Source organism: Oryctolagus cuniculus, chromosome 3 (genome assembly GCF_051225735.1).
Source record: "Oryctolagus cuniculus isolate XC-2025 breed Fujian yellow rabbit chromosome 3, ASM5122573v1, whole genome shotgun sequence".
NCBI classification, from domain to species: domain Eukaryota; kingdom Metazoa; phylum Chordata; class Mammalia; order Lagomorpha; family Leporidae; genus Oryctolagus; species Oryctolagus cuniculus.
In genome coordinates this window covers 48,582,330-48,595,723 of record NC_142869.1, presented here as the reverse complement: position 1 = coordinate 48,595,723, position 13,394 = coordinate 48,582,330, and the positions used below count along the sequence as shown (strand labels likewise).

Below are 13,394 nucleotides of genomic sequence, written 5' to 3'. Positions count from 1 at the left end.
TTTTTCCTTGGTGAAACTATCTGGCTTCTTGAAAAGAAATGCCTATCACCTTTCTCTTTAAAAGCATTAAGCACTAAGGCTCTGGACCCAGACTGCCTGTCATCCGCTTAGACCCATTGCTTATGGGTAAACTCAAGTACTACCAGTTATATACCTCAGATGACTGCTGTAGGATTAAGTGAGATAATAAATTTGAAGTTCTTTCTTACTAAAGATGGATGATAGGTATCCAATAATGGCAGTGATAAAAATAAGAGGTGTTTGTATTAAATATTTCCCATTTTTGAAGGTGGTAATTGAGCCAATTACTTATTCTTCTGCTGAGCATTTAAAAAAACTCAAATTCTCTATTCAAAACTGCAAAATTAACCTTTTTTTTCTGTCAGTCTCTAATTATTTAACATAGTGGTGGATATCCCCACACACCCAAAAGACTAAGAAATTTACTATATTACAACAATTTAAAAATAACAATGACCTTGAAACATTCAAAGAAAAACTGTATATAGTAAGTACATTAAAATTCTTTTGAATTTGAGGAGATTTCCTTCATGGTATTATTTTTTCTTATAAAGTCAACTCTAAAAGAAACAATCAGCAATTAACCAGGTCCTAAGAATACAGGGTGAAAAAGAATAGACATACTCATTGCTCTCATTGTACTTACATTCTAGTGAGAAAAATCAGATATTAATCAAATAGTCATAAAAATGAGGGCATAATTAATAATATAAATGTGGTAAAGAAATTAGGCAAGTTTATGTATATTAAAATGAACACTGACCTTGCCAAACTTCCCTGAGGAAATGACCCTTGAACCAAGACCTCAGGAATCAGTAGGCAATAACCAAGGTCAAGTGAAGGGGACAGTCAAGCTGCAGGGAGCCACTTGTAGGAAGGAACTGTTCTGCCTGAAGGGGACTTGGGGGGAAAGAGCATCCCATACAAGAGAATGAGAAGGCAAGGCAGCCTGACTGGGAGGGAACCACCAATAAGGCTGAAGAAGGAGGCCGGCCAGTCCCTGCAGTCTCCTACAGGCCTTGCTAAGGACTGCCATGCTTAGAAATGGGAAACCACGCAGACTGCATAGAACATGATCTGACTTCCATTTGGAAAAAGTGGCTCTGACTGCAGTGCAGGGGATGGACAGCAAGGGGCTGAAAGGGTGAGAGGGAGATCAGGGAGGAGATAATTGTACAAGTCTAGGGGAGATGTACTGTGTGTTTGAACTAGAGTCTTCATGGTATAGGTGGAAAGATGTGGACTCTTGGAATACACATTCATAGGCAGGACTTGGTGATGGGGAGATGTGAGGCTAAGGAAGAAGAAGGAAGAAGGAGTTAGACTGACTCCTGAGTTTCCTGTTTTTTTTTAAATTATATATTTGAAAGCCAGAATTTCAGAGACAGAGAGGGAGAGACACACACATACACAGATAGCTCATCTACTGGTTCACTCTCCAAATGCCTAAAACACCCAGGGCTGGGCCACCCATAAAATGATGTCTAATAAGACACAGATTACAAAGCCTGGAGCTGGGAACTCTATCCAGATCTTCCACATGGGTGGCAGTAACCCACTTTCTTGAGTCATCACGGTTGCCTCCTAAGGTCTGCTTCAGCAGGAAGCTGGAGTCAGAAGCAGAGTCTGGAGTTGAAACCAGGCATCCTGATATGGGATGTGAGTATCCCAGCCAGTATCTTAAGAGTTAAGACAAGCTCTGGCCCACAAAATGATTTATTTTAAAGATTTATTTTATTTTTATTTTTTAAAGCTTTTATTTAATGAATGGAAATTTCATAGGTACAACTTTAGGAATATAATGGTTCTTCCCTCATACCCATCCTCCCACCCCAACTCCTGTCCCACCTCCTACTCTTTTTCCCATCCTATTCTACATTAAGATTCATTTTTAGTTTAACTTCATGTACAGAAGACCAATTCTATACTAAGTAAAGATTTCAACAGTTTGCACATACACATACACAACATATAAAGTACTGTTTGAGAACAAATTTTGCAGTTAATTCTCATAGTACTCATTAAGGACTGAGGTCCTACATGGGGAGTAAGTGCACAGTGACTTCTGTTGTTAATTTAACAATTAATACTCTTAATTATGACATCAGTGATCACCCGAGGCTCTTGTCATGAGCTGTGAAGGCTATGGAAGCCTTTTGTGATGACAAACTCCATCAGTATTTGGACAAAGCCACGAGCAAAGTGGAAGTTCTCTCCTCCCTTCATTAAAGATTTATTGTATTTATTTGACAGGCAGACAAAAAAAGAAAGAAAGAAAGAAAGAAAGAAAGAAAGAAAGGAAGAAGGAAGGAAGGAAGGAAGGAAGGAAGGAAGGAAGGAAGGAAGGAAGGAAGGAAGGAAAGAAAGAGAGAGAGAGAAAGAAAGAAAGAAGGAAAGAAAGAGAGAGAGAGAAAGAAAGAAAGAAAGAAAGAAAGAGAGAGAAAGAAAGAGAGAGAGAGAAAGAAAGAAAGAGAGAGAGAGAGAGAGAGAAAGAAAGAAAGAAAGAAAGAAAGGAGGGAGGGAGGGAGGGAGGGAGGGAGGGAGGGAGGAAGGAAGGAGAAAGAAGGAAAGAAGGAAAGGAAGGAAGTAAGGAAGGAAGGAAGGAAGGAAAGAGAGAGAGAGAAAGGAAGGAAGGAAGGAAGGAAGGAAGGAAGAGAGAAAGAAAGAAAGAGAGAAAGAAAGAAAGAAAGAGAGAGAGAAAGAGAGAGAGAAAGAAAAAGAAAGAGAGAAAGAAAGAGAGAGAGAGAAAGAAAGAGAGAGAGAGAAAGAAAGAAAGAAAGAGAGAGAGAGAGAGGAGGGAGGGAGGGAGAGGAGGGGAGGGAGGGAGAGGAGGGGAGGGAGGGGAGAGGAGGGGAGGAAGGAAGGAAGGGAGGGAGGGGGAGGAGGGGAGGGAGGGGAGAGGAGGGGAGGAAGGAAGGAAGGAAGGAAGGAAGGAAGGAAGGAAGGAAGGAAGGAAGGAAGGAAGAAAAGGAGACATGGAGAGAGCAAGAGAGAGAAAGAGAGCTTCTATCTGCTGGTTCACTCCCCAAACCAGGCCAAAGCCAGGAGCCAAGAACTTCATCATGTGGGCCTATGGTCACATCACCCTAAAACAAACTCTACAGGGAATCCCCCTGTGCACACAGAGTGTTCTCTTCTCAATGCCCCATTCTTAAAACAGAATGAAATAAGCCTATTAATGAAACACAGAGACCAACACAAACAGAAGAAAGCTACTTGAAGGAAACACTCTATCAGTAGAAAACTTAACAAAACAACACCATCTTGTCTTTAGAGAGATAACAGAAGATATGAAACAGTAACAGGATTATTTAGAAAAGGAATATTTTGGGGCCTGCACTGTGGTGTTGCGGGTAAAGCTGCCACCTGCAGTGCTGGCATACCATATGGGTGCTGGTTTGAGTCCCAGGTGTTCCACTTCCAATCCAGCTCTCTGCTATGGCCTGGGAAAGCAATAGAAGATGGCCCAAATCCTTGGGCCCCTGCAACTGTGTAGGATACCTGGAAGAAGCTCCTGACTACTGGCTTCGGTTTGGCTCAGCTCTGGCCATTGCGGCCAGTTGGGGAGTGAACTAGTGGATGGAAGACCTCTCTCTCTCTCTGCCTCTCCTCTCTGTGTAACTCTTTCAAATAAATAAAAAAATCTTTAAAAAAAGAAAAGGAATATTTTAATGAGTTCAAGAGAAATCTAGACGTTAAACATACATTAGAGCCTTAAACATACATTAGAGCCGGTGCCGTGGCTCACTAGGCTAATCCTCCGCCTTGCGGCGCCGGCACACCAGGTTCTAGTCCCGGTTGGGGCACCGGATTCTGTCCCGGTTGCCCCTCTTCCAGGCCAGCTCTCTGCTGTGGCCCGGGAGTGCAGTGGAGGATGGCCCAAGTCCTTGGGCCCTGCACCCCATGGGATACCAGGATAAGTACCTGGCTCCTGCCATCGGATCAGCACGGTGCGCTGGCCGCGGCGGCCATTGGAGGGTGAACCAACGGCAAAGGAAGACCTTTCTCTCTGTCTCTCTCTCTCACTGTCCACTCTGCCTGTAAGAAAACAAACAAACAAACAAAAAAAAACATTAGAAATGAAAACTTCATTATAAGGGCTAAAAGGTAAATTGAAGGCATTCTCCAAGGAAGAAGAACAAAAGACTATTGCAAGGATGGTAGAAGATAACAGATATGAAAATCAGAGGGCCAGTCTAAGAGGTGAGCTAGGGCTCAGACGTAATTTGAGTTTGTATCCGAAGGGTTTGTGTGCTAGAAGCTTGGCTCCCAGTGCAGATGTGAGAGCTGGTGGAGCGTTTAAGAGGCAGGGACTAGAAGAAAGTGATTAGATCACTGAGGGTGGCATCCTTGGAAGGAATTCATGCTAGCCCTTTAGGGATCCTGGGTCGTTCTCACAGCAGTGGGTCGTTGCAAGGCACTTGCCCCTTTCCATGTGGCTCATTCCTTTTCCACTTCTTTGCTATGTTGTGACACAGTCCATGGGTCTCGACCAGAGGCTGTACACATAGCGCCACCCAATTTTGAACTTTCTGCCTCCAAAATGCGAATGAAATAAACCTTTTTTTTCCTTTATAAAGTACCTAGCCTCAGGTATTTTGATAGAACAACAGAAAACATACTAATATAAGATCCAACATCCAATAATAGCTTTGCTAGAAAGAGAACAGAGGGTAGGAAATCATCAAAGAAAGACATTCATGAAAAAACTAGCATCTTAGGATATCAGTTTCCAGCATGAAGGGCCCACTAACTTCCCAGAACAATGGATAAAAACAGAAGCCTACTTGAAAATACAGTAAAACTCTCAAGATATATTCCTAGTAGCTAGAATAATACTTGGCACATAGTAGGCACTCAATAAATGTGTACTGAAGAATAAACAAAAAGTTCAGAACAAAAGAGACCGAAGAGGCTAAGAATCTGCAGAAAAAAATAGGTTTAATCTAAAATAAAATCAAGAATCAGGGGCTGGTGTTGTGGCGTAGCAGTTAAAGACACTGCCTGTGACACCAGCATCCTATATAGGCACCAGTTCATGTCCCAGCTGCTCCACTTCTAATCCAACTGCCTGATACTGCACCTGGGAAGGTAACAGAAGATGGCCCAAGTGCTTGGGCCCCTGTAGCCATGTAGGAAACCCAGAAGAAGTTCTTGGCAAAGCCCCGATGGTTGCAGCCATAGGGAAGTGAACCAATGGATGGAAGCATGCTCTCTCTCTCTATCTCTTTCTCTGAAATTCTGAATTTCAAATAAACAAATAAAACTTTAAAATAAAAACAAAAGTCAAGAATCAGAGTGTCATCTGTCTTCTCAATAGCAACACCTGTATTTAGAAGACAAGGAAAAGATGCTTTAAAAATTCAGGAGAAAATAGACTTCCACACCCTGAAAACATTAAGTGTAAATATATTTTCAAAAAAATTTTACTTCCTTTGCATTCTTTCTCAGAAAGCTGTTCCATATATCCTTCACTAAAACAAAGGAACAAAATAAGAAAGGCAAAGATGTAGGAATCAGGAGACAGGATGCAAGACCATGGAGAGGTGAAGAGAATCCCTAGAAATATGAAGGGACTTCCTCTCTCTCTCTCTCTCTCTCTCTTCTCTCTCTCTCTCAGATTATTTATCTGAGAGGCAGAGTTATAGAGATAGAGAGAGTGGGAGACAGAGAGAGAGCTTCCACCTGCTGATTCACTCCCTAAATGGTCACAACGGCCAGGGCTGGGCCAATCCAAAGTCAGATGCCAGGAGCTTCTTCCGGGTCTCCCACACAGGTGCAGGGACCAAAGCATTTGAAACATCTGCTGCTGCTTTCCCAGGCACATTAGCAGGGAGCTGGATTAGAAGTGGAGCATTTGGGATGCTGGCACCTACCCTCTATGCCACAGCAAGGGTCCCAATCCTCAGTCTATTAACGAGCTAACACTACAGAGCACGTGCAGATTAGAGCAAGTCTGATTAGCAGGACAAGACTAATTTGTTAAGAGTACCTCACATATTTGAATATATTGAAAGAGAACTGCACAATTAAAGGAGAGTTTGAATTAGTAATAAATATAAAGAAAACAAAGTAAATAACAAAACCAATCAAGACAATGATTCCAGGGAAAACTGGAGTTTGTGTAGGAATGAAATAGGCTCCCTTGGATACACAACTCCAGTCAAAATAAAAAATAAATTAAAAAAAAGAATCAGAGTTTGGAGATGCATGGCTGAGGCACATATCTATTTCCTAATACCTACTGGTTGTGTGATGTTGTGTAAATAGTTCAAATTCTTTAAGCATCAGTTTCTCCATCTGAAAAATGAGAATAATGTTACCTATGTGTAGTGTGACTGAGTAGATTACATAGACTATATAACCTTAGTTCTATGCCTGGTTTACATTCTGGCCTTTTACAGCTTTTTGCTTTGCATCTTGCCAATCATTCTTATTTTATTCACTCAGTTTTCCCTAGATTTTCAAATTATCATCACATTTCAATCACAACAGATTCCCAAATATTATACCCAATTCACTTTGCTTGGAATTCTGAGTGCTCACAAACATACTGAAAGATTATACCAATATCTGGTTAAGTGTCAAAATCAGATTTAGCCTGATATTATCTGTATGTATATGATGAATTCTTGCAGAATATATTTAGAAATACATTCAGCAGGAATTATACATTTCTCACCTTGTTCTTTATTGTTTGGATTTTTTTTTTTCAGTACAATGGATATGTAGCATATTTTTTTAGCAGAAAGGCTTATTTTTACTAACAACTCTTCCATCATAAATTTATAAGTTAAAAATTATTAACAGCCTAAGGTTTATTCAGTAGCCAAAGAATGGAGAAATGGAAGCCTGGCTAACAAATCAATTTATCAATCTGGGGACTGAAGATACACAGGAAGAGGAAAGTAAATATGAGGGGGAGGAGTATGCTAATAAGTGAGAAGAGTGTGCACCTGTTCTCCTTTGTTCCCTTTATGTTCTCTCCTGCTAGTTGTCATGAAGGCTGTGGCAGTGATTTTCAGCATAGAAATGACATTATCATGAGACTTGAGGTCATGTTGGTAGCCATACTGAATCTCCTAGATTTAAGCCAACTGGCCTGGAGAGGAGCTTCCACTCTTAAATCATTCAGTTCTCAAAGAAAAAACAATATTACACTGGGGCTTTGCTTGTGTAGGCACTGCTCTATGTAACAATTTGTTAATTTATTATTTTAAAAATGAGTGTTTCCTACATACCAAGAATAAGTACGAGAAATCCAGAAAGTACCAGAAATAAGTACCAAATATGTGGTGAGTATAAATAGAAATAATTCCTAATATGGAGTTAAGGGTTAGTGAGGAAGAGAGATTTTAATCAAACTATTAAACATCCAAATGTAAAATACATATGAGAGAGTTGTTTCTAGGGTTGCAAATCAATACTTATTTTAATTTAAATAAGGTAGCCTTAGGGATTAAAAGTATAAGAAAAATACACTTTGTGTTAATATTTTAAAAACAATAGCTACATTTACACTATGGATCAATTAGCAAATATTTTAAAATAATAATCCATGCTGTTTCTCCATGTTATGTGAAAAAATTTATTTTTAAAGATGGCCTTCTCATCTATATTATGCCTGAAATTTACTAGTTTGGCTCCGTAACAGCCAATGTTGAGTTCACAGTGGCACCTTATTGTTCTTATCCCAACAAAGCAACATTTATAGCCCATTTGGAGTATAAATGACACAAATTTATAAATACAGTAACTGAAACTCATGGCTTATCTGAAAGTCACAACCAGAATGTAGCAGGGTTAGGACTGAAAGTCAACTTTTCTCATTCTAAGCCTAGTTATATGCAGAGTGCCCATCAGTGAGTGACAAATTCTATGGGCTCAAACTCATAATATGAAGGTGTGAGGTATGTAGTCTATAAATCCACACCAGCTCTAACATTCCATAAATTACTGAGGTACGGGACAAATTGAAACCCTTTTCATTACTGATATTTATTCTTTCCATCTAGGAACTGTACATTTTACTAACTGCCAAAGAGACCATGCGATTATCAAGTCCATCTTACCTACATGCGATTATCAAGTCCACCTTACCTACATGCGATTTCCACTCCCTTTCTTGTTCATAAATAGCAAGGTACAAAATAGCTCTGGGTTTTATTTTCACTTTTGCAATTACGTGGGAATTTTATCAAGGCTGAGCTAGAGTTTGGAAACTCATAGTGCATTTCCCAAGAGCCTGCAAAGCTTGTGAAATTCACAGAGCTCTAAGCTTCCTGAGAGAACGGGGTCTCATTGGACTAGACAGCTTGTTTCCATTCATGTTCCTAGGTAATTCTCTGGAAATAATGGAGAGGCCATGGGAACTGCGGCCCAACTGTGTGCTTCTAGTAGCTATAGTGGGAAACTCACAGGATTCCCTTCTCTCTTCAGTTTGACTCTGCAAGATGTACTCAGCAGCGCAGCACAACCATACATGATAAGCACAGTGCAATACCCTGTGGGAGCTCAGAAGGTACAAACACCAAGCTCCTGTCCATGATAGTTCAAAGTGGATATATATCAAAGCCATGGGGGGGAGCCTTTTGCTTAACTCTTGGCTAAATTGTGTATAATTAGCTGTGACTCACTGTTTCAGACATTTCACCCCACTTGTCCATGCCTCCCAACAGTTCATCAGAGGTCTACAGTCTGAATGGTTTTAGGCCTTGACAAATAATGCCTCTGAGAGACCGCTCTAATTCTGTGCTAAAAGACCCAGAATCAATCTCAAAAACATTCGCTAAATCTGTATGAAACTGGTCTTAAGAGCCAATTATACTTTAAAAGACATGATCTTAAACACCCTTCATACATACCCGTAAAGAACTTTAAAGACTGTCTCATGCATTGATCAGAAGTGACTGCTGTTTGAGCACGCTACTACGAAATGAACCATCAAATGAATATCAATATATCACAGAGTCAAAACAATCCATTCTGGCTTTTGTTTTCCCAGTTAGTCACAAGCAGGCTTGAAATTGGGAAAGGAATAGTGATGGTGGTTGTATTCCAGGCACTGCTATGAGGCAAACTAAGCCTTGACCATGTATCAGCCTTGCCTTTTACTGCCCCCTTCTCAATGGCACTCCGTATCCACGCTACAAGACATCTATAGGGCTCTTTCTTCCCTCTCCTCATGAAAATTTCATTCCATAAGGAATATGATAAAAATCAATCAAAATGGTGTGTGAAGACTGGTTTAATTTACTGTGTTCTCTCTTGCAGGGATATTTTCATTTTAGTAGCTCTTAGGACAAATGAGTCTGACATCAGAGTTTCCTTCGGCAGAGGAAAACGAAAGGTGAAGGGCCGAGCTTCCCACTGATGCCAGTTGTAAGTCTGAAACTGAACTTGCAAAGCTTTCAGCAGAGTGTTTGACGCATAGTGAGTGCTCAATAAATGCTAGGCAGTATTTTCACTGTAATTTCTGTGTGTGTGTGTTTAGTAGTCTAGCAGCTTTATTATATTTTTCCACAGAAATCTTTTATTTAAGGAATAAAAACTTCATGCTTTTCATAAATACAACTTCAGGAATATATTCTCTGTAATTTTATCATACAGATTCTAACACATATCTCCTGAGGGCACTGATTGAGCATGCATTGGTAAGTCCCAGGGGACAGCATAATCCACATTCAATGGTCTAACTATTTAGAACTTGCACAGAGTACACTGGCCTCTGTTCTGGACTGGTAACTAGGAAAGAATGCATTTAGTTTTCCTGACTCTCGCTATTGGGAGCCAGCTGAAATATACTGGAACTTACAATTTTTTAAAGAACTCTAGCAGGAAATGTTTACAAAAGTCTGGACATATACAAGCTTCCGCAGAAGGGCCACCAACCTTGTGACTTTGCTGAGACATCAATTTGGATGGAAAGGAATCTGAGACCAGCGACTAAGTTGCTATGTTGCCAAGCGAGGCCAGGCAACTGCCTGGCATGTCTCAACTTCCTGGTATTGTTCTCAACTTGTTCCACATGCAGTCAAATGGCATTATTACTGTATTCGTTTCCCCAGATGTTAGTTCTAGTAATATAAGTAAAACTGTAAGAAAAAGATTGTTCTTAGTGAGGCAACTGTTGGGCATAAATTAACTTTATGGGATATATAAATTGAAGGAGGTTTCAGTGTGTAACATGAAAAAGTCTTTTATATCAAGCACACAAAGATAAAAATTATTTTAGTACACTTAGTGACCACTCTTATCCAGCACAAACTTGTTCTTAGATTGAAATGAAATGTTGGTGAAAGATGAAAGGACAGTAGTTTGTTCTACAGATATTCTCCTTCAGGCATGAAATAACATATATCTCACTTTATACCTTGCAACATTATCTATAATATGAAATAATTTGACAAAATTCACATCCATCAACAGAGGATTAATAAAATATAGTAAACCCATTAATGGAATATTATGAAGGCATAAAAAAGAATGCACAAGCCCTCTATCACAATGGGAAAGTTGCTAAGATAAAAATGTGAAGAAAGCAAGGTACAAAAGTAATGTTAACAAAGGTGATGGGAAAGGACATGTGAACATATTTGCTTGTAAAAGCACAAATTACCTCTGGAATTGTAGACAAGAGAATGGTAACTTTGGTGCTAGCAGGCAATGGGGAACTGGGTGACTGGGGAGCTTAAGGCAGAGAAAGCAGTCTCACTATACACGTTGGTAACCTTTGAATTCTTAATTATGTGAACACATTTTCCTCTTTAAAAGAGAGTTTTTTTAATTTAAAAAGAGGAAATAAAGAAAAGGCAGAAATCTGTAGGGTATGAGTTCATGCATAGGAAATATGTCTATCAATGGAATGAAGAGAAAGTCAATAAATCACATGAAAGCGTTTTTTAAAAAAGATTTTATTTATTTATGTGAGAGGTAGAGTTACAGACAGTGAGAGGGAGAGACAGAGAAAGGTTGGTTCACTCCCCAAATTTAGCAACGGCCGGAGCTGTGCCGATCTGAAGCCAGGATCCAGGTGCTTCTGCCTGGTCTGCCATGTGGGTGCAGGGGTCCAAGGACTTGGGCCATCTTCCACTGCTTTCCCAGGCCACAGCAGACAGCTGGATTGGAAGAGGAGCAGCCGGGACTAGAATCGGCGCCCATATGGGATGCTGGTGCTGCAGGCAGAGGATTAACCTAATGCGCCATGGCACCGGCCCCATGAAAGCTTTCTAATTCTCTTGCATCTTGAATATTTCAAGAGTTTTAGAAATATATTTTAGAAATGTCAAGCAACTACTGTATCATGAACTTCTCTGGCTACTCATGATTAAATGAATCTGTGGGTGTCCTATTAGTGAATAATAAAGATAAGTTGTATTGTTTAATCAGTATTTTTATATTATCTCTTAATAGATCCTTCATTAGAAAACTGTGTTCACTCTGGTGAAATCAGTGATTGACCTGTCAACATCCATCTGATGCCACTCACAAGGATAGCTGCCAAATAACTGAATTGTCAGGGCTGCTCCAGGTTTGTTAAACCAATCACAGCAGTCCCATTTTCCTTGCCAATACTTAATTGGCTCGAGGATGGGCAGCCAAGGCCAAGCTACAAAAGACAGGAGGTTACAGCTAAGAAAATATGGTTAAAATATGGACTTTAATTAATAATACTCATATATTAATTCATTACTTATAATAAATGTTCCATACTAATGTAAGATGCTAACAGGAGGAACTGAATGAATGGTATGTTGGTAAGTCTGTATTATCTTTGCAAGATTTCCATTAATCTAAAAGTACTCTAATTTTTTAAAAAAAAGACTAAAATTAAGGGTGTCTGTAGTCACTAACTTTTCTATATCTTCAAATTAAGATGAAATTCTTTGTATTTGAAAAGTTTATTCTTTTAGTTTTGTATAATTAAACTATTTATATAATTTTGTTTCTTTAATTTCTTGTACTTCATCCAGAATTGTTTCTTCCATGTTACTTTGGAAAATAAATGATTGGCTCATGGGTCCAACCTAATCAAGTTGAACTAGCTATCTTTTGTTCCCCAGTTTCTTGTTTTGTTCAAAAATTTTAGCACAGAGTCTTTTGTTTTCTATTTTATTTTGCCATCATGGTATAAAAACAAGTAAGAACATAAAAGGCATAAAAATCATCTTCATTATTCTTTAAACTCATTTAATGCATGAAAGATGCTCAAGACATGTTGTAGACTGACAAGCTGATCATTTAATTTCTCAAGTGAACATTGGTCATTTATCTTTTTGGATCAATGTGACTGCTAGTCTTAATTTTTTTTTCATTTTTGAAACACTTAGAACATTGGCTTGATCAGGTCACTCAGATGTGATCAGACCTATACAAGAGAATCACACCAATTAAATTCATGATGTTGTGATTTCTGAATCCAGAATGTCAAATGATTTACAATTTGGTTTCATTTTTACAGCAACTATATTATCTGTTTTTATTCATACAAGTTTCTAGCTATCAAGGAAATTAGGGAATGGAATTTGGGACAAGATTCATTGGCAGATACTAGGTTAGGGCAAGGCAAATTGATTCATTTTAAAAAATATTGCTTCCAGGCTGGGACAGAGACAGCAGATCCCCTTGCAGCTAGATGACGTCAGGCCTCCTAGGGACTGCCAGACATTGAGTAGCTGTTCCTGGGACAGCACTGGGTACTGGGCAGCAAAGGTTCCATTGCAGTAGCTGGCACACACTTTTTTGTAGTGTCAGATGGTAAATATTTTGGGCTCTGTGGACCACGTGGTCTGTGTCACAACTACTCAGCTCTGCTCCTGCAGCTGCAAAGCAACCTTAGGTAACAGGGCAAACAAACAGGTTTGGAGCCATAATTTCTAAACCCTGTTCAAGTCTTTCTGTTTTTGAATTTAATTTCCAAGCAGTTGATTCTATTTCAGGGATGAAATCCAGGAAAGCTAACATTTAATTAGACCTATTTGTATTTTGCAATGTGATACCATGGTCTCTTATGTTTAATTGTAGAGACACGGAGAAACATGGTTGGAATTTCAGTTCTGCTTAGTGATAGTTGTGTGGCCTGGAGCCTCCCTCTCCGCGCTGCATTTTACCACCATTAGTGGAATGATAATAATGAATCCTACTTTAGGGGAATTTTGCAGTGATTAAAAGAGAATTTATGCTAAATGTCTGACACCAAAAAAATGGTCAAAAGTATTCATTTCCTTCTCTAACAACATCCTCCTTTCTACCCATGCAAGAGAACAGGACAACATCTCAACCTCATCAACACATACTTGCAAACCCTCTCTCACATGACTGATCTTGGACATGCAAAATTAATTCTAATGAGCTTCAATTTTAGAGGATGCAAT

The 13,394-nt window shown here is 39.3% G+C and overlaps 1 protein-coding gene across 14 annotated transcripts in view; it reads right to left on the bottom strand.

Annotated features, from left to right (window-relative positions):
- LOC149127332 (uncharacterized) overlaps positions 1 to 13,394 on the bottom strand; it is a 304,837-nt gene that overhangs the window by 267,452 nt on the left and 23,991 nt on the right. For 4 of the 14 annotated variants that reach the window (XR_016231998.1, XR_016232008.1, XR_016232012.1 and 1 more), the window contains one exon: positions 10,919 to 12,388. The exons of the other annotated variants lie outside the window; for them this stretch is intronic. Coding sequence is in view for 1 of the 4 variants with exons in the window: in XM_089330168.1 (XP_089186294.1) it covers positions 12,383 to 12,388 (6 nt within the window). In the remaining 3 variants the exon portion in view is untranslated. Of the gene's footprint in view, positions 1 to 10,918; positions 12,389 to 13,394 lie in introns of those variants that run through there. 14 annotated transcript variants of the gene reach the window in all.